The sequence below is a fragment of the Strix uralensis genome, chromosome 4, assembly GCF_047716275.1.
Source record: "Strix uralensis isolate ZFMK-TIS-50842 chromosome 4, bStrUra1, whole genome shotgun sequence".
In the NCBI taxonomy this organism is placed as follows: domain Eukaryota; kingdom Metazoa; phylum Chordata; class Aves; order Strigiformes; family Strigidae; genus Strix; species Strix uralensis.
Window position 1 is genome coordinate 59,533,555 of NC_133975.1, and position 26,055 is coordinate 59,559,609.

The 26,055-nt window shown below is 39.7% G+C and overlaps 1 protein-coding gene across 1 annotated transcript in view; it reads left to right on the plus strand.

Moving 5' to 3' along the window:
* The window catches only part of EGF (epidermal growth factor), a 61,059-nt gene that overhangs the window by 23,372 nt on the left and 11,632 nt on the right, over window positions 1-26,055 (plus strand). Inside the window, exons 7-21 of the mRNA XM_074866919.1 lie at window positions 1,295-1,420; window positions 2,424-2,546; window positions 5,049-5,171; window positions 6,392-6,517; window positions 7,480-7,616; window positions 9,550-9,698; window positions 11,003-11,107; window positions 12,845-13,068; window positions 16,576-16,743; window positions 17,485-17,634; window positions 18,085-18,234; window positions 18,874-18,990; window positions 20,038-20,163; window positions 22,039-22,158; window positions 24,112-24,262. Of these exons, the coding sequence (XP_074723020.1) occupies window positions 1,295-1,420; window positions 2,424-2,546; window positions 5,049-5,171; window positions 6,392-6,517; window positions 7,480-7,616; window positions 9,550-9,698; window positions 11,003-11,107; window positions 12,845-13,068; window positions 16,576-16,743; window positions 17,485-17,634; window positions 18,085-18,234; window positions 18,874-18,990; window positions 20,038-20,163; window positions 22,039-22,158; window positions 24,112-24,262 (2,095 nt within the window). The remainder of the gene's footprint in view (window positions 1-1,294; window positions 1,421-2,423; window positions 2,547-5,048; window positions 5,172-6,391; window positions 6,518-7,479; window positions 7,617-9,549; window positions 9,699-11,002; window positions 11,108-12,844; window positions 13,069-16,575; window positions 16,744-17,484; window positions 17,635-18,084; window positions 18,235-18,873; window positions 18,991-20,037; window positions 20,164-22,038; window positions 22,159-24,111; window positions 24,263-26,055) is intronic.

Here is a 26,055-nt window from a genome sequence, read left to right on the forward strand (position 1 = left end):
TCTGGAAAATATTTCAGTCTTTTACAGATGTGATCTATCATTCCACCAAATGGCTGGCATTTTCTCTGTTGTGGCTAACAGAAGACTAAATGTCAAACTTAATTATTATGCTGCTTTTCATCTCTTGGAATTTAGGGTGTGAATTGGAAGTAGCACAAGAGAATTGTTCACATACAAACTTCTTTGCCTGTATGAGCCCGTGATTTCTTATATATTACACAGACAGCAAAGGGCAAAGACAGTGTGTGTGGGTGGTTGCACAGCCACATTCAGTAGCAGCAGTTCAGATATTCTTAGCTTGGGGAGGCGGCAAGCAACCCCAGAAGAAGATTAGGAAAATTAAAACAAAAGTAATAGTTTGGAAGACAAAAATAAAACCATGATTGTTGCATCTCTGCGAACACACCAGCAATAAAAGATATCTGAGCACAGGCACAAGGCCCCGCAAATCCTTCCCATGGAAAAGGATAGTTGAATATCTGCCTTTTTGTGTGAAGCAGGAGAAGTCGGAAGGTTCTGAGGATCTGTTGGGTACTTTTTTCCGCTTCCTTTGAAGAAACTTTGAGCATATCTTGTTGGACATCAGAAACATTCTGAGTTTTAAATCTGAGTTCAAGATTTGTATTTCTCATAGTCAGAAAGCAGGATCCACTCAGCAGGATCCACTCCAATACAAAGATGCTCTAAACTAGGCTAATACTTTTTGTCCAAATGAAATGTCTGACCATTATGATTTGTCAAGCTATTTTTTGTTAAATAACTTGAGACTTGAGCACTGCTTCGTGCTAATAATGTCCAGTCTTTGTATGCTTTCTCTCTTTTTAATCTCTCTTCTCTGTCTTTTTGCATGTGTGCTCTCTCCCTGCCACTGTCTTCTCTCTGAGTGTTTTACAGAGCCTGGCAACATGTAATACTGTGCAGTACTGGTGGCATGTGAAGCCTGCTACACAAGGTTTTTCTTTCATAGTCACTATAGGTATGCACCCAAACCAAACCATCCCCTACTTGAGGCTCTCTCTGGATCTGCTTGTGCTGACACAGAGCTAGAAATGATCATTCACATAGCCCTACTCTTAGTCTTCCAAGTACTTTACTTTTTATAGTGACTTTTTGGCCTGATTTTACCAATAGAAAATAATAGAAGTTATTTTTTATTAATAAGAAGTTCTTTGGGTTGAACAAGTAGCTGCTGAGAAGACGACATATCACTGAGCAGCTTTGCTCAAAAGAGTTTCTCCTTGAAGTTTGATATGGTAAGAACTCCATTACATTTACACTATATTTGTTCTTCCAGAAAAAGAAACCTGTGATTTGAACAAAGAAAAGTGCAGAAGAAGAATCTGCAGGCCAGACTCAAGGACTCATCGGTGTAAATGTTCCAGCGGCTTTATTTTAAGTCGAAATAAACAGTTTTGTGAAGGTAATTATGTGAATTTCCTATCAGCTTTATTCCATCAGATGAACAAATTCTTCCGTTCTTTTACTTTATTCATATCTTGAGTACGAAAAACCACCCTGAGGTCTTAAAAATTCCAGTTGTGCATTTCAGTTTTGTGTCCTTCCAGGTTCTGAAATAGTTTAAAAGGAGACCTATGAAAGTGTCACAAGTGTTACTCTTGCAAGAAATTTTGGTCTTAGCCTGAGTAGTTAAAGGAGCTTCAGATAAGTAGACATGCTTATGGGTGCTTATTTAATTTTTAAATAAAAATTAAAACAGATATATCACCAAAGGTGAAACGCTGAAAAATCCTGCAACAAGATGGCTGACTTAAGACCACTTTCAAAAAAAGAGGCAAATTCTTAACATGCTTCTAAATGTTTTAATCTGGATTGTTTTAATAAAAATCTAACATTAGTATAAATAATAGTTAACATATCACTTTTAGAAGCATCTTCACTACACGACCAGATTTGAAAAGACATAAAGGCATCAAAATTCCTAGCTTAGAGGATTTACACACCTGCCAGAGCAGCAGCCATCCAGTTTTCAGGAAATTCACCAGTATTGCTTTCTGAATTTCAACCTCTAAACCACTTCTGTGTTTTGAGAGTTTTACTTGAGTCATGTTGGAGGCAAACTTTTAAAAATAATTTTTGTCTGAAGAAAGTGTCTAATGTAAATTTTTTGGGTGCACACAGGATTTAACTGGCACTGGAATCTGTATGGGAAGGCATACTTTTGAACGTCCTCTGGACACCTATGCTGAACATGTGCAGCCTAAGTAGGTTTTACTAGAAGGTTTTTAAAGCTTATTTAAATAAGGTCTACCAACTCGCTTTTTTACCATTTATTAGGACCAACATATTTTTGTAAAATGAATGGGAAAAAGAGGTACTTCTTGAAGACTGTTAGTTTGTTTCATTAACCTAATTCCGAGACTGGTTGATGATGTTATTCTGTCAGCAAGTGCTTCTTTTGGCAGATATCAATGAATGTGGCTTTTGGAATCATGGCTGTACTTTGGGCTGTGTGAACATCCCCGGTTCTTATTATTGCACCTGCCCAAGAGGTTTTGTTCTGCTGCCTGATAGGAAAACATGTCATGGTAAGTAGCAGTAATACATAAACACTTTGAGTATCATAATGGAAAGAATCCTCATTTAACACTGGAACGGCTGAAAGTTTTGTGTGTTGCATTGCTCACTTCCAATCCCTTATTATGTAAGTAGGATCAGCTTAAACTGAGTGAACCAAATTCAGATGTCATGTTTAAGGAAGCGTAAGTTACACGTGAGTAATCAGTGAGCCTCTTCAGGAGCAAAAAAAAAAAGTCAGATCTCCAGAGAGACCTCTTCACTCAGATGAGGCTCTGTGGCACATTCCAAGTGGATAAGCAGATATATAATTTAAAATGTTGTCTCTGAATTTGGCTCACTCTGGCTGCCCTGCATAAGAATTCACACAGTCTCTGAATGAGCAGCTTACAGCATCGTCTTTTTTTTCTTCAGATAAGGGTTGATAGCATTGCTAATGTGCATCACATTATTGAAATTAAATGCATGTGCATCTGTTCACAACCAATAAGACACACAGAAGTACTCAAAAAGTTGATTATTCTGGGGTTCTGCTGCACCGGTGATTTTTTTTCTTTTATCAATTAAATTGTATATAAGAAGTATGCCTGAGAGAACTTATCCATATAACATACCTACATAAAGTGAGAATTTCTCTGAAGCTGGATGAATGTGAATAAACTAAATACAGAGAACACAGAGAAATGAAGGGAAAAAACAAAGATCTGTCTGTCAGTAGGCTTCAAGGACCACATTTCAGTCATAGTAAGAGTCAGAGGTGAAGGGGGTTTTTTCTCCCTTTATGCAGCACTGTGTATATTCAGTCTACAATTGAATTAAACAAGTCTTAAATGAATAAAGTAAGTCTAGAACATCAAATGTGAAATGCATCTAAATTTTGAGGTCTTGGGATATTCCTGGTCACTTTTCTATTTCATAATGAAGTGAAACATAGACAAAGGTCCTTCTACCTTGTTTCCATGGAAATAAAACTTTGGTATATGCCCCAGGTAGAAGTGCCAGTGCACACCAATGAGTTCAGTCTGAATCATGGCAGGATCAGGACCTAGGCTATATTAAATATCTCTACTAGAGAGTAAATGTAGCCATAGAGTCTAACAGACTCTAGCAATCAGTCTATCTTAGAACTCCAGTAGTCACTTCTCCCTCTCTATTAAGAGGGAGCCAGGAGCAGGATTCAGTGACAAAAATGTGGGGGTCCAGGGTGTATGTGACAGCTGCAGAAGGCAGTCAGATGTGACAGGAGACCTATCGGAGACCTGCAGCCAAAGGCTATTGGGAGGTGGGATATCCTTTTGTGTCCAAAACAACACTTAGACACTGTGCAACTCGGTCCTACTCTGGATAACTAGCTTGGACTATATGCCTCCATTTTGAGCAGCTTAAATTAGGTAGAAAACAATGTTTTTCTAACACAGGCTAGGGATGCAGCATGGACAGTATAACTGCTTAACTACTGCAGCACAAGGCAGATGTGTCACCAGCTACGCAGCTTGAGAGAAAGAGAGATGCAAGGTGAGAAGTCCACATGCTGACCAGACATTTTGATGCTTTGTCCTTGAAGTCCTTTATGAAGCTCTTTATCTAAAGCCACAAGCTCTGGTCAGAAAGAAACACAAGATCAGTTTCTTGACCCTCTTCACTGTGCTTAAGGGTTTGGAACAATCCAGTCGAGAGTGCAGTTGCCCTGGAGAAGCAATATTTGCAACAGCTATGCACCGTTTAAGCCAGTGTATGCAGCTGATTCAAAGAAGCAGCTGTGGGAAACTTGCATTAGTTCCAGTCTTCCAGCGGGTGTTGCCATATGGCACTAGAATTGGCATAAAGAGATGCAGCACTGCAATACAGAAGGTGGAAGAAGCATATCCTGTGAAATTGCATTAAAGAAATATTCAAAAAAATGTTGGCACTCCAACAATTGTAATGGAAAGGAAAGCTGTTGCCAGGTCCTCAGATGGTTTTCTCCCTAAAACTTCAAAAGTTGCCACTAAGGAACACATCTTTATTTCTGGAAGGTTCATCTCCTGTTTTCATTGATTCTAGCTCTTTAACCCTTGGAGTAGTAGGAAAGAAGTTTTTCCTCATTCTCTTTGTGTTTTATACTTATTCTTTCAGGATAACTTACTTGTAGTTTTCAAAACCTGATCTATTTTTGATGAAATGTAAAAAAGGAAGTTTTCTAAATCATTTCTATTTGAATAACACATCTTAAAATTTTGGAAAATTTAAAGCTGATCAGTATAATGGCTTTAGGACCAAGCAATTTTGGTTTTCTCCTTTGCTATAATTAGGAGAAGGTGGGGAAAAAAAATTGGAAAAAAACAAAACAAACCCCAGAAAGACCACAGAAGTGTTGTACTCTCAACATCACACTTTTATTTTTTTGTCTTTTTTCTTTCTTTATTCTTTTTTTCTTTTGGTATGTAAGAAAGTGTTGAAATCTCTTTTGGGAAGCCTAGTAAAAATTTTTATCATCGTTTAAGATTTTTTTTTTCCTCTTTAAATTACTGTAGAGCTAATTTCCTGTACAAGTAATGACACCGAATGTAGCCATGGTTGTCTTCAAACATCTGAAGGGCCTGTTTGTTTTTGTCCTGAGGGATCTTTACTCAAAGTGGATGGCAAAGCATGCACGGGTAAGTAACATTTTTTCTAGATGTAGTGACTGCCAAACTTTGTTTATTCTTGGCACTGAGAGCCAAAAGTGAATGAAGGCATTTTACTCTCATTTTACACAGCTATAAATGATTGTACAAGATAGGAGGCAATGGAATGTCAGGTGTTTTGAGTGCTGAGATGAGCAATATTTATCTTCAGTTATTAATAGATGTTTCTTAGCAGCAACATCCAATGTTTGCAGGACAAATTCTTCTGTTTTCAGCACAGATCAAGACATCTGCCAGATGTTTGTTGCAGGAGACATCTAAAATTTATATTTGAGGGGAAATATAGGTACAAAATTAGGGCTTGCATGAAATCTGACAATTACTTTATTGACATCATGCAACCCAGCTTCAGAGTCACTCTAACTTACAGCAATTTCATCTAAGTACCCAAAAATGGAATTTTTGCAGTGAGAATATTTGAAGCTGCTACACCCACTAATCTGTCATTTCCTATTCCATCAGGCTTTCCAAATTCAAGGGATTGTAGCTCTTTAACTGAAGCTTTTGAGTCTTAGGGATCGAGGTAGCTCCATTGATGCCAGCCTTACACTTTGAAAAATCCCCTTCCCCTTTTACACCCCTTACATATTGTGAACTGTACTGTATAGATAGATTCAGTCAGTGTTGCTGTTTTGGTAGGGACACTCCACTGAGTAAGCTCAGGTTGGCTTTGAGGCTATAACCATTGTACAGCCCCAAGAAGAAAGAACAGCTTTTTTTTTTTTGTATGAAATCTTGGTTTGCTGTATTAAAAAGTATCAGTTCACCATCCTAGCCTAATTAACTTGTGGGGAGACAATGGCATTAATTTGCTGTTTCTTTACATGGAGTGCAAAGTCTGATAAAATTTGTTACTCTATTGTAAATGGGATGAGATTGAATGGGAGAAAGAATTCTCTGAAATAACGAACACATGGAAGCCCTCTTCCTATATACCACCCCTCCACCCCCTGATCCTATGTTGTGAATTTTCAGGAAAAACTCTGGAAGAAGTTACTATTACTTTGCTTTTGCTTCACTAGACTTCTACTTCCAGCAGGAGGCCTTTCAGTAAATCTATTGGTCACTGAGGTGCTTTGCACTGTAGAAATCCTAACCAGATGGAATTGTTTTCTTACTTATAACTCTGATTTTGTTGTATTTTTTTTCTTAGAGTGGCAATGTTAAATTTTTCAAATGCTCTGTTTAAGGTTGTACATCTCCAGATAATGGTGGCTGTAGTCAGATATGTTCTTCTTTAAGCCCATCCTCCTGGGAGTGTGCTTGTTTTCCTGGATATAAGCTTCAGCGAGACAGAAAGCACTGCACTGCCATAGGTTGGTATCTTTGTATGCTTGCATGTTTCTGCCAATAGAAGCAAAAACATTTTAGAGAGCTTTAAAGTGGATTGCATAACTGGGATCCACTGGTTTTAGGTTACTTTGTGAAACTTGGGAAGTATTAGTTGTTCGGAAAAATAACCTATTTTGGAAATATATCAGAACAAGCACCAGTATATGGTTCAGTCTCCCTCACGGAAGATTCAGTCTGTTGTCCAACTTCTGCATTTCACTGTGGGCTCCCATACTGCAGAGGTCTATCTGCAGTATTCAGGGTTTTGTGCCTTCATATGAATGTGGGTGTGGTTTCTGCCCAGAGTTAAAGAACTGGGGTTGAGGTGTCTACATTTGGAGAACAGGGCAGGAAACAGTCTGTTGAAGGACCTTCCCTACAAGAATATTTCTCCCCCACTGGTCCCAGGAAGCCCAGGTATTTGATGTGCATGTTTGGATTCCAGACCCTTCTGTTTCTTCTGAGAAAAGGGCAGACAGTAAGGTGAACAGTAAGGTATAAGCAATTGCATGAGAGAGAGGAGGAAAGAGAAATTTGTGATTTGTTTCAAGAATAAAGCAAAAGCTTTATTTTTTGAAGGACCACATATTTCTTGCTTTTACTGTGAAAGGCTTCTCATGCAAGAGACAAGTGTTCTGGCATTTATGGTGATGCTGTAAAATGCAGAGGGAAGATTGTCTTGAGGCTAACTCAGTGTGAAATGCAGCAGGGCTAGTGACTACCTTTATCGCAAATTCTGAGCAAGGCACTGATGCTGAAAACCTATAGTTACATTTATCTTTCATTTCTGAGGCAAGTGGAATGTAGCACAAAGGCCTTAATTTCTTTGTGCTCCTGTTCCTCATTTTTTCTTCTATTTACTTACAGTGTTAGCCAGGTACTAAAGCAGACTAGGGATCGCTATGAACCAAGTGGCATTAATGTATGTGCAAATTTCCATCAACAGGTCCTAAACCATTTTTGTTATTTGCAAATAGCCAAGATATCCGCCAGATCGGTTTTGATGGAACAGATTATGCAAGTTTACTTGACTGGCAGATGGGAATAGTCTTAGCGCTGGACTCTGACCCGGTGGAAAATAAGGTAAGGCATTAAAAATGAGAGGATTTTGAAGTGTTACAAGGACAAATGGATTGGGCTTCCATGTGCCTTAACCTTTCTGCTGTCAGTGATCCAGATTACATGTTGATGCTGCTCATGGTTCTGTGGCCTGTCCAGGAGCACAACTGGTACAGGATGCCAAACACTAGTTGAAGAATTTCATCCTTTACTTACGAGTGAATGTGCTTTGCACATTGACATGGCTAGTTCACAGAGAATTTGGATTTCTAAATTCACTTCAGGCATGATTTCAATTTCAAAGAACTTTTGTGTGAGTGATAGCTTTCTCCCTTAAGATTTCCATACTGTTTTCTCAAAATATATTGTGGGTTTTTTTTCACTGGGTAGCTGTAAAAGCAACAGTATCTTTTTTTCTGTACAGCTACATCCCATGATCCCTACTAAATGTAGGAGTAATCTTAACAAGAATTACTTCCCATGTCCTGTCATTGTTAAACAAAACTGCTGAACACTCACTGGTTTATTGCTCTTATGAAATGTATTGCTCATATTACAAGATATTGCTGCTGGAAACAGGAGTCTTCTCTGCATAAAGAGCTGTTTGTGTGGCCGCATCCCAGTGCCCTACTCCTTGCCTGCAGAGTTTGAAAGAATAGGACTTCAGCTGTGCTTTGCTAAACCTTCTCTGGCGGATAGCTATTTTTTCCCATGGTGAGACTTATTTGCACTGTAGAAGTGTTACAAAAAGATACTGGATGGTACAGTGAAAGCTGATAAGGAGCTTGGTTAAGTTGCTGGAAATGTCTCAAGGCCTGGATGAACACAGCTAAACAAATGAGAATGTTACCAGATCTGCGTTACAGGAGAATCGTTTCAGGAGCTGCTGGAACATCGCCACTTGCTCCTGAAATAGGGCCCTGCTGTGGAACTAGCAGTTGTTCTGTGCTGTGCCGAACGTAAACCAGCTGCACTGGTCACACTGGGTGTGCACTCTTGTTCGACTCCTGTAGGGAGCTGTGCAGGATGGCTGGTGGGGTGGGCAGTGCGGAGGCAAGATGACCCGCAGTGGGCCAGCCAGGCTGCCTGTAGCAGTCTGGTCCTGGTGGCACAGAACTGAGGTGCAAGGTAAATTAGCCCAGCATCACTCTGTGCTCCCATGACAATTGAATTAGCTGGTTTAATGGTAGAGGCCTCTCTCCTGCTTTGTTCAGCCTCATGGTTAGCATCCGAACAAAGTTATTTGTTTTGTTATTACCATCTGCAAAGAAAGCCTCTGCATTGCTTTGCATATGGGTCTGCCATGCAGAGTTTGGCTCCCTCTGGATGTGAAATACAAGACAAATTTTTTTCCTATTCTTGGAAAACACAAACCTCGTTTCCCCACCAGCAAAGAACTTTTATTTTGACCCAAAACAGAGATGGCTCTTCTGGAAATGCTAGAGCCCTAAACAATAGACACCTGGTAAAAAAATAAGTGCAGGTTGAAAGAGTTAAAAAATAGAAGCAAATTATATAACTCCTTTTACCTTCCCAGCTCCTTGACACATATACACTACCACTCTCTTCTCCCCGCTCCTCCCTTTTTAAACTGAGCAGTCAGTGAAATGATAACATGCTTCTTTTTGCCTGCTCCTACTTTTGCTTCCTCAACTGTGCTTCATGTGAGGTAGCTGCTCGCTGAAACAAAACCACAGGATATTCAGAGGGCTGTATATAGGGCAACCAGGATTTACAGCTAAGCACAAGCTGCCTGTGGAAGTCATCCTGGTTGAAGGATAAGTGCTTTTTTATTTGATCAGGGATCACAGGTTACCTATGCAGCTTTTTGTGAATAAGCAGTTCAGGGAACTTTCAAGATTAAAAAGTTATTTTAGAAGTGGAACTATTAGACAAGGGAAATAGACCGGTAAGTGAGATGGGAACTAATAACACCTTATCTGTTATTTCTTCACAGATTTACTTTGCCCACACTGCCTTGAAATGGATAGAACGCGCTAATCTGGATGGCTCAAATCGTGAAAAAGTTATTCATGAAGCTATAGATATACCTGAAGGCCTTGCTGTGGACTGGATTAACCGTAAATTGTATTGGACAGACAGAGGGTACATGCTCCATAGTGCATTTATGTTGAAGCATGCCATAAAATATTTGGAATAAATGACTGGTGATACAGAAATAGCTGAGATACCACTCTAAATTCAGTAATGCTTCACATTCTGATTGGGTAGCTGTAATCTCAAGTATATATAGAGTTGGAAGGTTTTTTAAAACTGAAATGCTGGAAGTTCACTTTGAGTCTGATATTGTATTTTGTCTTTCCAAGAAGCAAGGGTTTGGACTCGGTTTCAAGGAATCTAAAGCATGTGCTGACACATGTATGTATGTGCACACATGCATGTGAATATATATGTATACACTCGTATTTATATAAATACACTGCATGTGTAGGTATATCTTTTTATAAATATACACACACATATATATATATATAAAAAATAGTGAGTATTACTGCACTGAGTACATAGTACTAGTCCACTTCCTTGCTATCAGCTACAATCTTGTATACATGGTTGTTCTGTACAAATACGCCCATGTTTCTTGTGAAATGGGAAATTGTGGTGCTCGTCTCTGGAACACAAGAGTCAAGGGTGAAGCTGTGAATTTGTATGTGCCACTTCCTTCTCACTCACTGCATTTACCTGTTGGTATTCCACATTTACATGAATATATTTCTCCTTCCATCTCTGTGTGGCCTTTCTTTGCAGGTTCAGATAGGCGTGGAAGGCTGTAGGCTTGCTTTCAGGTAGAGGCTGATATTTGTTTGGTAAGGTGAAGTTTGTAGCAATAAGTACAGCTTTCTGGAAAAAAGTCTGACTGGGAGACTGGTGATGTAGATTCTATACTTCACTCTGCCATAGATTTTATGAGTGATCATAAGGACCTTCATTCTTTCCTGTAAAGTAGATATAATACATAAAATGCTTGGTGATTTCTGGATGAAAAATGCTATCTAAAAGTACTATTTTAAAAAATTCTGTATCCATTTGATAATGCCGTTCAGTTAGGAACTTGTTTTCCTCCTGAAGCCCTTTAAAGCTAATGTTTATCTATTAGCGATCATACTTCCAACTCATTATTTACCCAAAAAAGGAGAACTTCATGTCTCCTGCAGAGCAGCAGGTATTTTATCATTGTGCCCTGGACCAGATAATGAGGCTGTAACACGAATTACTTGTTGATAAAACAGCTAGACATCCCACATCAGCAGGATTATTTCCTGTCATTGTAAAGTTATTTATTACAGTTTTGTGCTAAACTAAAGCAATGCAAAAACTTAGTAGATTCTGCCTGAGAAGGTAATTATAAAGATAGCAGGGAGGACCTAACAGTGCTCTGTGTGTTGCAGGAAGGCATGCCTGGAAAGGAGCAATCTGAATGGAATGCAAAGAAAAATGATCATCTGGGAGGATATCTCCCAGCCCCGAGGGATTGCCATTCACCCATTTGCTAAGTAAGGAGTGATAAACGCAGTTAACTGTGTAATTCCTGGGGAGGATTTTAAAAATGAGCATGCCAGTCTTGTCCTTTTGGCAGTCAAAAAGTACATTAGTCTCATGTTAGGATAGTCATTGCCTTGCAGAGTTGTGTGAACTGCAATGTTTTACTACTGGCTTTCTTTTGTGAGTTGGGGTGTGTTCATTTCTCTTAAAGATTTTTAAAAAATACCAGAAACATTAAAGGTACTGTATGCAGTTTAAGCTAAAGAAAGGTAAGAGCAACTGAAGTCACCCTGACAGTTGTAAGCACCACACTATAAACTTTGATGGTTCCATATCTATTAGTATGAAGAAGGTTGTTGCTTTTAACCAATGGTGCTTACAAATTATTTTTTTGGGCCATGTTTCAGCTTCTGGGGAAACTAAACCAAATCTATTGTTGTGGACATTTGTTGATTTAAATGCACCTTATATCTTCTTATTGAGTGCTGCAGTGATCACAGGAGGTTTGGATGTTTAAATTCTTGATGAAATTCTGGCCATTTTAATCAATGGCAAAGCCCCATTGATTTCAGTCAATATGCCTGTAGTAGGATGATTTTAAAGCTGTTGATTTTTTTTTTTTTTTTTTTGGATGCTCATATCCTGCTGTGACTAAGTACTACTGATGAATGAAGCAGAGATGAGGAAGGTATTTTGTTAACTTCACTCTGGACATAAAAGAGCTGAAAGCATTTTTCAGCAGAAGTTGAGTGTGATAGATATATTTTGCAGGAAAACTTTTAAGAACAGAACTTTTTAAGAACAATCAGGGGGATTGCTTATTAGAATTATTGGTAGACTCAAAGGTGACAAGGGGAAAGGGAACAGGGAACCGTCACTAAAGCCTTCCTTATTAGAAGGTTAATGGTGAAAGGAGGAACAGATATTATAGCAATGTCCATAATTGTAAAGTCCATATTAAAGAGGGATCTGAGACACAATTAAGGCTATTGCAAATACTGATCCCTGCATTTGCTACGGAAAAACTTTTCATGTAAATAAAGCTAAGTGAGTCTGTGGGTTATTTCAGTAACCCTGACAGAGGGAGCTGATGCCTGGGATTACTGGAGTCCAAACTTCAGAAGTAATTTGTGGTTTTGGCTATCCCCATTTTGAGCTGCCATCTAGCACTGTCTGTTCATTGAAAAAAAGTATGCACTCAGTGAGTAACACTCAGGACTCTAGAGGGAGACCCTGAGAATCACGATTTTATTAAAAGAAGAAAAGAGGCTGGGCCTGATACTGATTTATTTTTTAAAACTGAAATAACCTGAGCACTCTTGCTTGCTTTCCGTGGGTGGTGGGTAATTTTGGTTCCATTTGTGCATTGTTACACCCTTGTTTAGACAAGGGGCTGGCTAATGCATTGTCTTCTGTTGTCTGGGTTTGCTAAACTGCTATCAGCAGACATGTAGAAAACGCAAAAAGCAGATACGAAGAGTTGGCAATTAGCATAGGTGGGAGTTGTTTTTCAAAGGTTTTGTGCCAATGGAGTGGGGATTCTGCATAAGTCCCAGTGTTATCACCTGGGGTCTTATGGCAAGTGTGAAAAGATCAGCAGCTAATATATTTGCTTGAAGCATGCACTTTTTCTCAGGGGCCTCAGGCCTGTATTGCTCTGATCTGATCTTTCTGCTTTGAAAGAACTCCATGGAGAGGAGGACAAACATTTACTTACTGACTTCCTGTATGTGTTTTGTTTTCTAAAGGAGATTATTCTGGACTGACCTGGGGGTCAATCCCCGGATTGACAGCTCTTCATTAGAAGGCATCGATCGCCAGGTTATAGCCAGCACTGGTCTGGTGTGGCCCAGTGGAATAGCTCTCGACTACTTAGCCAACAAGGTGTACTGGTGTGATGCTAAGCAGTCGGTGGTTGAGAGTGCAAACCTGGATGGTTCTGGTCGTCGAATTCTTGCACAGAATGATGTAGGTGAGGCTTTGGGGTTGATAATTACCTACTGCTGCTTGTCAGTGTGTATCTGCATATGTGCATGTGAATTACCAGCCAGCGGCTGTGCTGTATATCCCATGCAACTGTGTTGAGGTTAATGGCATCACTTAGTTCTTCATTCTGTTACCCAGTTGACTTTTATTTATTCATTTTAGCAAAAGAACACCTTTTCAACACTCTCTGCTTTTACTAATCAGCCAATCTGGATTGTACAGAGAACTTCTCTGCCTTCACAGAAAAATGAAAAGAAGAAAAAAATTAAAAATGTATTTTGCTTGTTCAATGCATGGTTGCTTAGTGTAATTCAGGTTTTGATGTACTTATTACACCACTGAGTTATATCGATGTAAACTGGATATCAAGCTGGATATCTTGGCCGTTACGGTCCTTGAGCAACAAACCTGCATCTGCACAGTGTTGAACACTGGGATGGTTCTAAATACACAATAGACACTGAATGGAAAAATTATTTATGAAATATGCTGGTATTTGTTTTGGCTGAGATTTCTGTTGTTTGACACATAGCTGTGTTGTTCTGGAGCAAGGGAACAGAAGTATCAGCAATGAGGAACTGATGTTGTCCCACATCTGAAGTAAACAATGTGTTTAAGAATCTTGTTCATGGCAAATTATTTCTGGAGAGGCCAATTCCCTTTGTGCATGATATCCCTCTGGGGACCGTTTTGTAGGTGTGCACACAAAGTGCATACATTCATGGGTAGAATGAGGGCTCTTGGCTCAATACCATGACTGCCATGGGTAAAGACTTTATGGTTACTCTGTTAAGCAGCTGCTGTTCTAGTCTGTGCACTGGGAAGGTTTGTGTTCATCTCCTAAACCAGATGCCCTCCAGCTTGTTTGAAGGTTACCAGAGTGAGGTGCTGGAGGGAGCAGTGTTCTCCAGTTCATAAGACATCAAAAGCCCTGAGCAGAGTGACTTCCCAGCATTCCTCTCTTTTCCCCTGCTGCATGTATTCTGCTGTACGCTCCACCTTGCAACTGATCTGTGAAGGACAACCTTGAAGCCTGTTGAAAGTTTCACTTTGTTTCTCCACAAGGAATGAGACACTGTCTTATGGGGAGAAAACAGAGGAGAGCTAGGAGTGCTGGGTACAGGAAAGGAGGTAGACTTGGAGCAGTGATATGGCTGATTGGAGGTGGAAGAAAAGGATATCAACACCTGTATGGAAAGAAGTGAAAGAGATGAAGTGCAGACCTGTAGGGATATGAATTTAGAGAGGCAGAGAGACTTGATATCCTGATATTTTGCTAATGCTGTTAGTGAGACCAGAATTCAGCTTCTGTCCTTGCACAGCTGTACACTGGAGAACAGAAAAGTGGCACCGCTTCACAGGCGTTCTGCTGTAAGGTGATTTTTTTTTTTTTTTATTATTACAGCAGCTCCCTCTAGTGCCCCTGTACTGAGAATTCATTCAGTATAGCTGCATGCAAAATAGGTAAAATTATTTCTGCTCTTCTGCTAACCCCATTTTCAGCTGTAAGTAAAACAACCTGTAAGCACCTGCCCAAGGCAATGAACAACATAACTATTCCTTTTGTTTATGCAGTGGGTTGGGTTTGCACTGTTATGGAAAGGGTTTATGTGATTATTTATTTTTCTGTTCCAGCTATCTCCACTGATGGCACTACACTTCTATTTTTAATCCTCAATGTATTTATAAGTTAAGAGGTTAAAGAATTGCTGGTCAAAGCAGGGTGTTGTTTGTTGGTAGTGCATGCTATAGATCCCAAAATTGTGAGTAAATGTTTGGATGGTGTCTGGATCTTGGGCTAGTTGCTCAAATTTAATGGAAAGAAAAACTAAGAACCACACCCAGCGATTAATCATGGTTCAGTGGAGGTAGTGAAGTTCTAACGGAATGCTCTTCACCTTAACACTTAAGAACACTTAAAATGTATCTTAGAAATTTTCTTATGTAGGTGTGGGTTTTTTCAGTTTATTTGTGATGTTTATTTAAGATATACCAACACATACTCCTTCTCCAACGTCGTAATTTATCTGTTGTTTTGTTTGCTTGGCTTTGATTTTTTTTTAATTCTTTTTTATTTTTTTAAACTAATACCTTTTGGGATCCCAATTTCATTACTGAAATCAAACATGACCTAGTTGAGGTCTACATCAAAAACATGGATCATAAAAGCATGTGCCTCCAAACATACCTTTCAGAGGGGGTCAGACTGCAGTGATACAAAGTGTGGTGCATATTCAAACTGTGGGTAAGGACCAGGACAAAGCGAACCTCCTTCAGCCAGGAAGCACCCACTCTGAAACCCGGGTGACATCCATGGAAGAATAGTATGTGTTCTCACCTTGCATTGCAAAAAGCTTGCCCAAAGGCTATCCTGAAAGCAGGAGTTTTCTAAACATATAGAAAGAATGCATAGTCCCATATGGACTAATGACAATTTTCTATTATGAGAGAGATATTAAAAAGAGTCATTTTGCAAAGATCTTTATATCTGTAAGTATGTCTACCTTTATATATGAAAGTGTCCTTTGGATTCTGAATGGCTGAGCTTCTCTCTGGAAGTCAAACTAGGGATCTGAGTTTTCCTGGTGCAGATAATGTTGTGCTATCAAGGAAAAATTTCTGTGCTCTCCACTTGGGGTGGAATTTCTCTCACCTACTGTTAATCATGTAAGTGTTAGGTGCCTGGTCTAAACTGGAATCTAGGTTCCTCTTCTAATCAGTGAAAAGAGAGGAAGCTATCTGGATGATCTATTGCATCCTGTGGATTGTGTTAGCTGTTACTATTAGTTAGGTGGCTAACAGACAGTGACTACCTAGTCACAACCTACTGCTGCTAGTTGGCTGAAGCGAGGAAAATTAATTCCCCTCTTGAATTTTGCACTGTGATGAATTGGCTAGTGAATGTCTCTGTGTGTTTATATGTATGTGTGGACCACACTGCATTGCACTTGTGTCTACTTTTGGCACTTGCAGAGACCACACACTGGCTTTGGGGTCCTATCATGACTCAGTGGCTATAGTGTCTGTAACTCCCAGGTTGCCCCATGCTGGTACACTTATGCAGGATGGCACATGCCATGAGTTCCTCTCCTCCCTGTTATGTGAAGACTGCAAAAGGAGCTGTGTACCTCAGCAGCTCTGTGCTGGGCCACTTACTGACAGAGGAGGAAGGCACTCCACTTCTGAAAAGCTGGTCCCAATGTTGCTTCAAGAAATTATAATGTCTGAGGTAGAAGCATCTTGTGAACTTGATCTGGTTGGAGGTCACCAGCAGTACAGAGAGTGTACTGGGTCAGGCAAGTGTCATAACTTCCTCTGCTAAAAGCATAAGTAACATGTGCCCATGTCTCCCCACGAGACATCATAGTGGAAAAGTGGCTATGGCTATGCCACTGTGTTAGAAGTAGACCTGTATGCAGAGACTGCTTTTGTTTGTGTGGTTTCTTGTGTGTATTCTGCAGATGTGGAAATGAGAAATCTAATTTCTTTGTAGGCCACCCTTTTGATGTAGCAGTGTTTGAGGATCACCTTTGGTTTTCTGACTGGGCTAGGCCATCACTAATGAGGGTGGACAAGAAGACCGGCCAAAACAGGGTACGTCTTCGAGGCAGCATGCTGAGACCCTCATCAATGGTTGTAGTTCATCCTTTGGCGAAACCAGGTATACTGCAAAAATTAAGCAGTCATTCCCTTCTAGCTTCCTCTTGTTCACTGATATCAGTAGAATAGATGTCCTTGGGGAGAGGATTATCTTCTCAGAAATAGACTCTTTAAAAAACGCCTTGCATAGTCAGACTGGCATTTATTGAAAGCATCATCTGGGCATGTGTCCCAGGAATGCTAACAGATTTTGTATATTTATGATCATGCTCAAGAATAGATGCTGGTCAATTGCCACAAGGCTACCATAGTCTTCTAATTCCTATTTATCCTGGTTTATTAGCACCCCTCCCCCACACAAATAATAACAACGTGGAGAAAGATTTTGTAAGATTTATTAGTTTTGGATCAAATAATTTGATTTTCTGTTGGAAACAATCTCTTTGTAAGCAGAAAAAAGTAATTCGATATACCAGGATTGAGAGAAGGTAATCACAGGTTCCCTATGCCCTTGTAACATTCTTTCAGGGAATGCTGGGACTCTAAAGGAGAAATAATAAAGGAATTTTTTTTTTAAAGAAGTGATACATTTATTAGATAAAGAGTATGCTAATCTTCTTTCCCGCCAGAGGCTAGATGATAATATCTATGCTTTATTATATGCACCTGTTTTTAATTTAAAAAACGATGTTCTAGCTTTTGTCAGTCCTTATTCTTTTCCCAACTGCTTCAACTCTGCACATCTAAAAGGAGATGTTGACTGAAAAAGCAGCTTGTTAAGCTGCCTGTTTTTCTGCATTAGGGACAAATCCTTGCCTTTATGAGAATGGAGGCTGTGATCAGATCTGTGAAAACAATTTTGGAGTTGCCCATTGCATGTGCCATCCAGGATTTGGGAAAACTCAAGATGGAAAAACTTGTCGTGCTCTGGATGCTTTCAACACAACAACAGGTAAAATCTTCCAGTTCTAAAAAAGACCCTCCTCAAACCCTTGAGGATCCTGACAGATAGCATTGGAAAATACTCATCTTGTTCTACATAATGAATGATGGTTTCTCTGAAGAATGAAGACACTGGTGTGTTGTCCTGGGACAATAACATATTGTCTGACCGTTGTAATTTTTCCCTTGGCATATTAGCAGTAAGAGAGATGTGTGCAGTGCTGACAAGCATTATGAACAATGAGTTGCATTCCTTGTCTTTTGTATTTCAGAAAACCCACCAGTGAGTGGTTTTAGGAATAATTTGAGGCCAGAAACAGGCTAGTCTGGAAGGGTACTGATGTTTATTTTAAAAGAAAACCACCTTGATTATTGGAAAGTAGACAAGTGATAGAAAATCAGAAAGTTAGTTCAGGAGATTTAAATAACCTGTGTCACTTTTTTTTCTTGTCTTTTTCAGGAAGCATCTCTGTGCACAAGGAGGTAGTGCCAATGCCAACACCAGAGACTGTGCTGCAGAGCACACAAAGCACTGGGATATTCAAGAATACGGACAGTGGGGAAAAGCAGAAAATCAGTGTTTTGTTGATGGCTGAAATCATGGTGTCAGGTAGAGTCTGATGATTGTCTTCCTTCTATTTACTGTGAGGTTCTGAACAGGTTTATAGAACAGAAGGAAACCATAGACCTTAAAGGAAGAAAGGCTCATTGTCAAGACTGGTGGCATTCATGCTCTTAACCCTCTTACAGGAGGTTGGGTCTATGCAATTATGCCATGTAGGACTGCTTTTTTTTCCCTTTGTCTCCATGTTCCTTTGCTATGTCAACAAACTTGTTAAGATTATCCAGGTCTAGAGAACAAATGTTTCTAATTTGGAACACTTGTGAAAGTCTCTCCCTTAGATTTTATATTATGTTCCTCTGAACAAAATTGTTCAGAGTAAAACAGGTGAATCCTACATATGTTTGATGACACTAGATCATTAAATTGTACAATAGGTTTTGCATACAGTATTCAAAAATCCTGATAATAAAAGACACTTCAACTCCACCTAGACAAAGAGAGCTCTAATGATTGTATTGGCTTGTCATCATTAACCCTGGAGAGCTATGTTTCAAACTTTGACTGTAGTTCTGGTTTTCTTGTTAGCTTTTTGTTTGGTTGTTTTGGTGGGTTTTTTACATACAATACCTCCTTTGATCTGTCCAAATACATCTAGAGTTGTTTTTGGTTTTGTTTATGCTATAGATCAAGATGACTGTACTGCACTAGAATGTGATGTCAATGCACAGTGTGTTTTGCTGGAAGATGGTGCTGTGTGCCAGTGTTTGAAAGGATTTACCAGGAAGGGGAAATCATGCTATGGTAATAAAAGACATTAATACAACCTTCTGGAAAACTGTACATTGGGGGAGAGGAAGAAAATCTATCTTTTCTCACACTGACAGCTCTGCTGTGTGAGCCATCACAGAAAGGTCAATGGTATTGCTTATTTTGAAAGGGATGATAAGCAGAGAGCATGTGAGATGAAATGGCTAATTATCACATGCCTTATTTTCCTGAGTCATGTGTTTTAATCCTATTAATATTAACAAGCAATAACAGGGATAATAGGAATAAAAGCATAATGTATTTATTTCTAAAAATTTGTAAAAATTTGTAAAAATAAAACCTCAGTCCATAGACTTGATAGTTGATGTATAATTTAGAAGTATGTATTAAGGAATCTCTTAAAAATTAGTATTCTTGATGTAATGTTCATATAAAAGTGCTGCTCTTGTTTCTTTCTAGAACCGGAAAGAGACTAACAATCAGACAACACATTGCTCACAGTGGTCTTTAAGTTTTTGGACTTGCATACAACATAAATGGAAGCACTTTGTTCACTCATAAAGGTCAAGACATGAAGGCATTAGAAACAGAACAATTTACCATTTGGTCACTAAACATGAAAACTCACAGGAGTCTATGTTGCTATGGAAAGGAAAAAAAAATTGGAAGATGAAATGAATGTAATTTTTTTTTTTCATTCTGGTACCTTTTTTTTAAAGCTTATGTGTTCTTTTTCAAAACAAAGCTTTTGTCTGAGTAGGGTTGAAAAATATAAGGCTAATTTTAAATAGGATCATTGCCTCCAAAGGGGATATTTTTTTTGAAAAAACTGATATTTGTGGAATCTATAGGTCTCCAGTTGAAAGTAACTGGTTGACTGTCTTAGACTCTTTAGAACATCCCCATCAAATTTCATACCAAGAAAAGACCACAAAGCCCTTCTCTTCCTATTTGTTTCAGATGCACAAATGACAAGCGACAGCATAGTCTGAGGGAGATTCATGATGTAGACATTTCTTTTTATCGATTTACCTGATGGTTCATGACCCATGTGTCCTATGTCCTTGTTTTGTCTCACAGATGTTGATGAGTGTGCTGTAAATATGGACCGCTGTAATCGAAATGTGTCGGGCTGTATCAATACGGAAGGGGGCTATGTCTGTAAATGTCTGGAGGGCTACACTGGAGATGGAGTCCATTGCTACGGTACAGACATGTGTGAGGGCTGTGCTGTGTCTGGAAGGCTGGGACAGGCTGAAAGAGGAAGAGACATGTCTTATGATTTGGGCTAGCCTTGCATCAAGCTGTGAAGTTGTCAGATGAACTGTTTCGGTTCTTTTTGAAAAATCTGGAAGGGGCATGGATCCTAGCAGTGGTTCCCACAGACAGCTGACATTTATAATTTCTTCCTTTTTATTCTTTCCTTCCTGTTTGAAGTGTGGCAACCTCAGCTAGTGATCAATATGCAAAGCCTGTAGTCAGTGAATACCTCCTCTCAGTGTTTGCACTCTTTTTAGTAGCTACAGCAGGAGAGAGAGGAAGAGTGAAGGGGAGGAGGGAAGTGGAGGTGAAGCAGTAGAGCTTTATTGGAAATCGTTGCCATGAATATAAACGAAAGCAGGAATTGAGTGTGTCATAATACTCATCAAATAATTCCAGGCCTGTTTAATAGGCATGAGGTTCAAGGTGTTGACACTGACGGCTTGAGTACATTTAGAGTCTTGTTAATAATCAGACCCACTGATTTTCCCATCCAGCTCTAATGCCAGGTCTTTAGTTCATTCCCTACATTTCTTAATTTTTTAATCCATTTTAGCAGTAAATGTGAAGGACCAGGAACATTTTTTCCCCCAGTATTTGACTAGCCCACAGTTTGTTCAGAGCTTTATGAAAGTCTTGGCTTCTCCTTTGGCCTTTTCTTTTTCCTCTCTCCTTATAGCTTAAATCAAAGCCCATTAAATTTGACCCAATTGTCATATAGTCTTTACTGGACCTTGGTTCCTCGATACAGATAAGGATGACTGAAAAATTAAGAACAAGATCATTATTATGGGCATGTTGCATTGCTGAAATCACATTTATTGGAATATGCTGCAATAGTTTTGCTCCTGTATTTTTGCTTTTAAAAGTGCTCTGAATTTTCTAGACTGTTTTGGGCCAGATCCTGTAGGAAAAATTTTACTGTAGAAAAAGTCCCAGTGGTTTAAGCAATCATTTCACACTAATTGGGATGGTTGATCTGTGATTTTGTTTCTCCAAAGTATTCTGCTGACAGTTCATAAAATGAATCGTAGGCTCCCAAACTCTGGTATGTGAACCCTTTCAAAGTTCCCACCTTTGAGGGGGATGCTTTGGTACTTAGCAGGTGACACCTGGGGGGTGAGTGCCAGCCTGGCAGGAGCTGCCGCTGTGGGCTGTGCTAGAGAAGGTGTGGAGGCAGTGTGAGGATGTGCAGCAGGATGTAAGTGAGAGGTATATGTGAGTCTAGCAGAGCCTGGAAACTCTTGAAATAAAGGAGCCTCTTCATCGTAATTCAGAGGCTCGCTTCATTAAGTGTTTACATAGACTAGATAAACCTATAGGTTTCTAGACCCTTTCCTTCTCTCTAAACTTTTTGTTTAGGCTGGACCAAGGCAGGGTGGTATAGGGATGGGCAACTTCCCACTCCCAAACCCTTCTGCTGTCTTAATGCAAGAATGCCAACTGACAGCGCTCTAGTACTCATCCAGGGTGCAAGTTATGACTAACAATGCCAGGAGAATGTACCTAGTACAAAAAAGTCTTCTCTTCAACTCTACTGTACTCATTATGTTTCATGGGGTGGCTTTTCCTTCCTTCTCCCTGTGGAGAGCTTCTGCAGCAGCATACCATGCTCTGAGAGGCTGGGGAGGCTGTGATTACTTGGCATAGAAAGTATGCTGGGTTCTTTTCTGCTACATTTTCCATGAAGGCATATTTGCAGAGGGAAAGTCTTTGGTGTTTTTCCTCACTGCCAGGAGACTGCAATGTTGCAACTGCTGCCCTTTTAACCGATGCTCTGAGGCATTTCATTCTTCTAACTGCAGACTGTTTGGGTGACAGATATTGATGAGTGCAAGATGGGGTCCCACACCTGTGGAGAGAACACAACCTGCACAAATACAGAAGGAAACTTCACTTGCTCACGTGCTGATGATGCTTCTGGAACTGGCATTGGTTGCAGTGAGTAAACTGAGTGAGCAATTAAAATGAAGAGGCCCTTAACTAAGAACTGTGCTCTTGGATAAATAGCGATACCTGGAAATTAAGAAAACCCTGTATAGTGTCATACTGGGCAGCTTGTGGATCCATTTAGCATTGCTTTAGGAGCCTGTTTTGAGGTGGGCTAAAGAGACCAGATTTGAGTTTAGTTTGGAAGTACCTACATTAAGGTTCAATGCCAGTTTTACTGTCTAAATGTAATGACACATCTATCTAACGGCCTTTACAATCAACAGCAGAAGTAAATGCTCCTTGGAGGTAACATTTTTGGAGGTGATTTCAGTCTGTGTAATTTTCAAACTCTCTGCCTTCTTTCCCTCTACAGAAGGCTAGCACAAGAACTGCACATAATTTAAGTTCCGTTTAATTCTTCAGACTAAACTAGTCTTTCAGATCCCATGGCTAATTTTTCAAAAGTACTCTGAAACGCTTTAGAAAATCTGGTTACCAATTTAATGAAGGGAGCTGCTGAAGGTTCAGCACTAGTGGCTATCTGACCCTCCTTTCAAAATGTGCCTTAATATGACAGCAGCATTCTCTGAAAACATGGAGCTGGGTGACTCATCATTTTACTCTGTGCCAGCCCTCTGCATCGAGGTGAATTTTACTCCAGATCAAGTGACTGTCTGATGATGGAGGAATACTCTGTGATTGTCACAGATCTGTTTCTGCAGAAAAACAGAAGGAAATGATGGCTTTTTAAAGTAGAACACCTATCAGATCCTCATCGCCTTTTCAGTTACTTAAGCTTTCAGTAGTTTCAGGTGTCACTCAGGAAATGATGATTTTAAATGATGCATGACTTGGAAGTAATGCCTTCTAGGTCCCTCAGCTGTAAATCTGATCCCATGTCTTCATGGGTGTTAACACACTGTTTTAGTTCTTAGCCTAATAAGCTCTTTTAGCAAGCTGAAATTTTCCTTGCAGAAATCAGTCACACCTGAGGTTCACTAAAATCAGTCATCCCTTTCCATTCAGGCTCTTTGCTGTGACAGTTCTCCTGCAAATGAAATTTTAAAAACCAAATGTCATTGAAGGTCATGTTGCAATAAAACTAGTGTAAGTCATAAAACTGATCCCATAAATGTTTGAGAGTGATTAGGCACATTTCTGCTAAGCCATCCTTCTAGAAATTCTTTGCCATGTAGATGTTTGGTTCTGACCTATAGATTTGCTGCAGCATCAAAGCAGTCAAGAAAGCACTCCTTTTCTGTAAGGGCATGTCTGCCCCGTAGGTCATGCTGCACAGAGATATTAGAACTACCTTTAAAACTAGCTAGTTTGGATATCTATGTAGGTGACAGTGTGCCACTCGGAGAGCAGGCTACAGAACCCTTTGAAGAACTGGGTCAACAGAGTTCCCTGCTTCCCCAATGATGCTGTTATCTGTACCTGAGCTAGCCTGAAACAATAACAAATGTGATCTGCAGTCACATCAGATGCAATAAACTGGATGGCAGTGGAGTAGAAATAATCTGAATAAGAATGGCAAGTTGCATATGAAAACTTCTCAGTCTGAGATCCAAATATGTGAAAAACAGTCACCCTTCACCGTATATCTGTACTTTATGCGTGGTGGAGTTTTAAAGCTGCATAAACTTCAAAAATCATTTGAGTGTAAGTAACTGGACAGCCAGTACAGTTTTTCTTCAGAGCTAAATAAACAGAACACAGCCAGCCTCTGTGCGTCTTTCATTACAAACCTAGAATCAAGCATATTTAATATTTTGATCTAAAGTTCTGTGTGCCTAAATTTGGTAAGCAACATAATCAAATAGGTAAAACACAAGTAATTGGTTGAAATTAGAAATTTTTGCCTACATTCCTATCTTGAATTTCTGGAACTCTGCTGTAAGATCACGTTGTCTATGCAGTCAAAAGTTTGAGATGTCCTTGTGAAATCCTGTGTTTCAGAACCTACTGTGTCCCCCACTGTTATCAGCAATGAATACGCTACACACCCTGTGCAAGGTGATACTGTAGGATGCCCTCCTTCGTACGAGTCATACTGCCTCCATGGCGGAGTGTGCAATTATGTTTCTGATCTACAAGACTATGCCTGCAAGTAAGTACAGAAATTTGTGTTGTCTGTGCTGATGAATGGTATCCTTAGGGCTCAGCTGGGTGCAGAGTGTGAAGTGTTTGTTCATAAATTATCTGTTCATCACTCATGCTAGCAATTAGACTAGAATCATTAGACTATGCTCTTTTCTGTAAGTGATCACTGTAAGTTTCTGTAAGTGGTCACTCCATTCACACCCATTGCAATTAATAGTAGGACTGGATTTGTTCCCTAAGCACTCAATTCTTTGCTTTGGAAATGTGAGATAGGTGGTTAAATGACTTAGTGGTCATGGCTCTATGAAAGAGGTGCTTGCTGTCTGTCCTGTACAGATCATGCTGACTTGTACCTCTGTTAGCCTTGCTGTTCATGTGTAGCACTCACTGGGATGGAAGAGGAAACCTCTCTCTTGTCTTCTCTGATTGGGACCAGGGAAGAGAATTCTGGTGTCAACATCTTCCCCCACAGTTTGAAGAGTCTCAGTCCCTGGCAGAAAGGGTACAACATGATGGTCCTCTTAAAAACATTGAGAGTAGCCATGACACCTCAAAAATGAGACCTCCTTCCTCCTGTCAATATTTTTGTGAAGCCTCATTCCTAGTTCCCCAAATGCAGTTACTGATAAAAGCAAAGAGAATCTCATATCTCCAGGAGTCAGCCTTGGCCTGGACCATGTGACAACCTAGTCCCATGGGGACTGGTAATGAATCATTACTTCAAAACCACTAGTGCTGGAGTTTAATTGTGTAACTTGATTATATTTGAACCTGTGTTATATCTTTCTTCAAAATCAAGCATAAAAGTGTTTACAGTGGGAAAAATCCAATGCCTGCCTCCTCCCCTGGGGTCTCACCTGGTAAGTGAGGACCTGTGCAGGGCATGGATGCTGTTCCGTAGCAAGAAAATGTCCCTCTGTGTCTCAGTAACTCAGGTGGCCCTGGTATTACCCTGGAGTGAGGAAAGCAAGCATTGCGCTGAAGGGTTTCTTTGGCCCACCATTGCCCCAAATCTTCCTTGTACTGCGCTGCAGGAACCTCTATACCAGGCCATTCCTGCAAACACTGTCAAATCCAAGGCATTCTTATTTTTAAATATAATTTGTCTGTCCTGCCTACAGACCTCTGTACCTGCAGGAATGTGAAAAAAAATTATCTCATGTCCATACATGGGAATGAAGTGGATGCTTTGTGCCATGGATTTCCTGAGCTCAGCAAAACCCTTGGGCAAAACCATTATAGGAGATAGATTCATGGTTATCTCTCGTATTTGTTATGAATTTTTAGCGTAAATTTCAGTGGCATTGAAAACTACCTTTTTTCACCTCATTGAGTTTCTCCTATTGAAACTGAGAGTCTACAACTGCAGAACTTTCAAATGGGATCACATCTTTTTTTCTGCATAATAAGAATCCAAATGTACTTATTCTTCAGTTCTGGAAGTGGAAGCCTTTTAAAAAACTGAGGAGCAACAGTGTTTCACTGTGTTCTTGGGGGCCAGGGTTTGTGTGTGGACCTTGCTAATTCTCACATTGCTGAATTCTCACTAGATGGCAGCATTCATTCATGTAGGCTGTAATATATTAAATACCAGAATGAAGTAATGGAAAAATGTTATCTAGCAAAAATCACATTGTATTTTAATTAATAAAAGCTCTAACACTACAAAGTACATCTGATAGCTTATTTGGAATTTATTGTGATCTTACATTAAAAAATGAGCATTTTTTTGCCTTCCAACATATATGCATTCTAATTTGTGACAGAATGAGAGTGCTTGTGCCTGATTTAATAATGAAT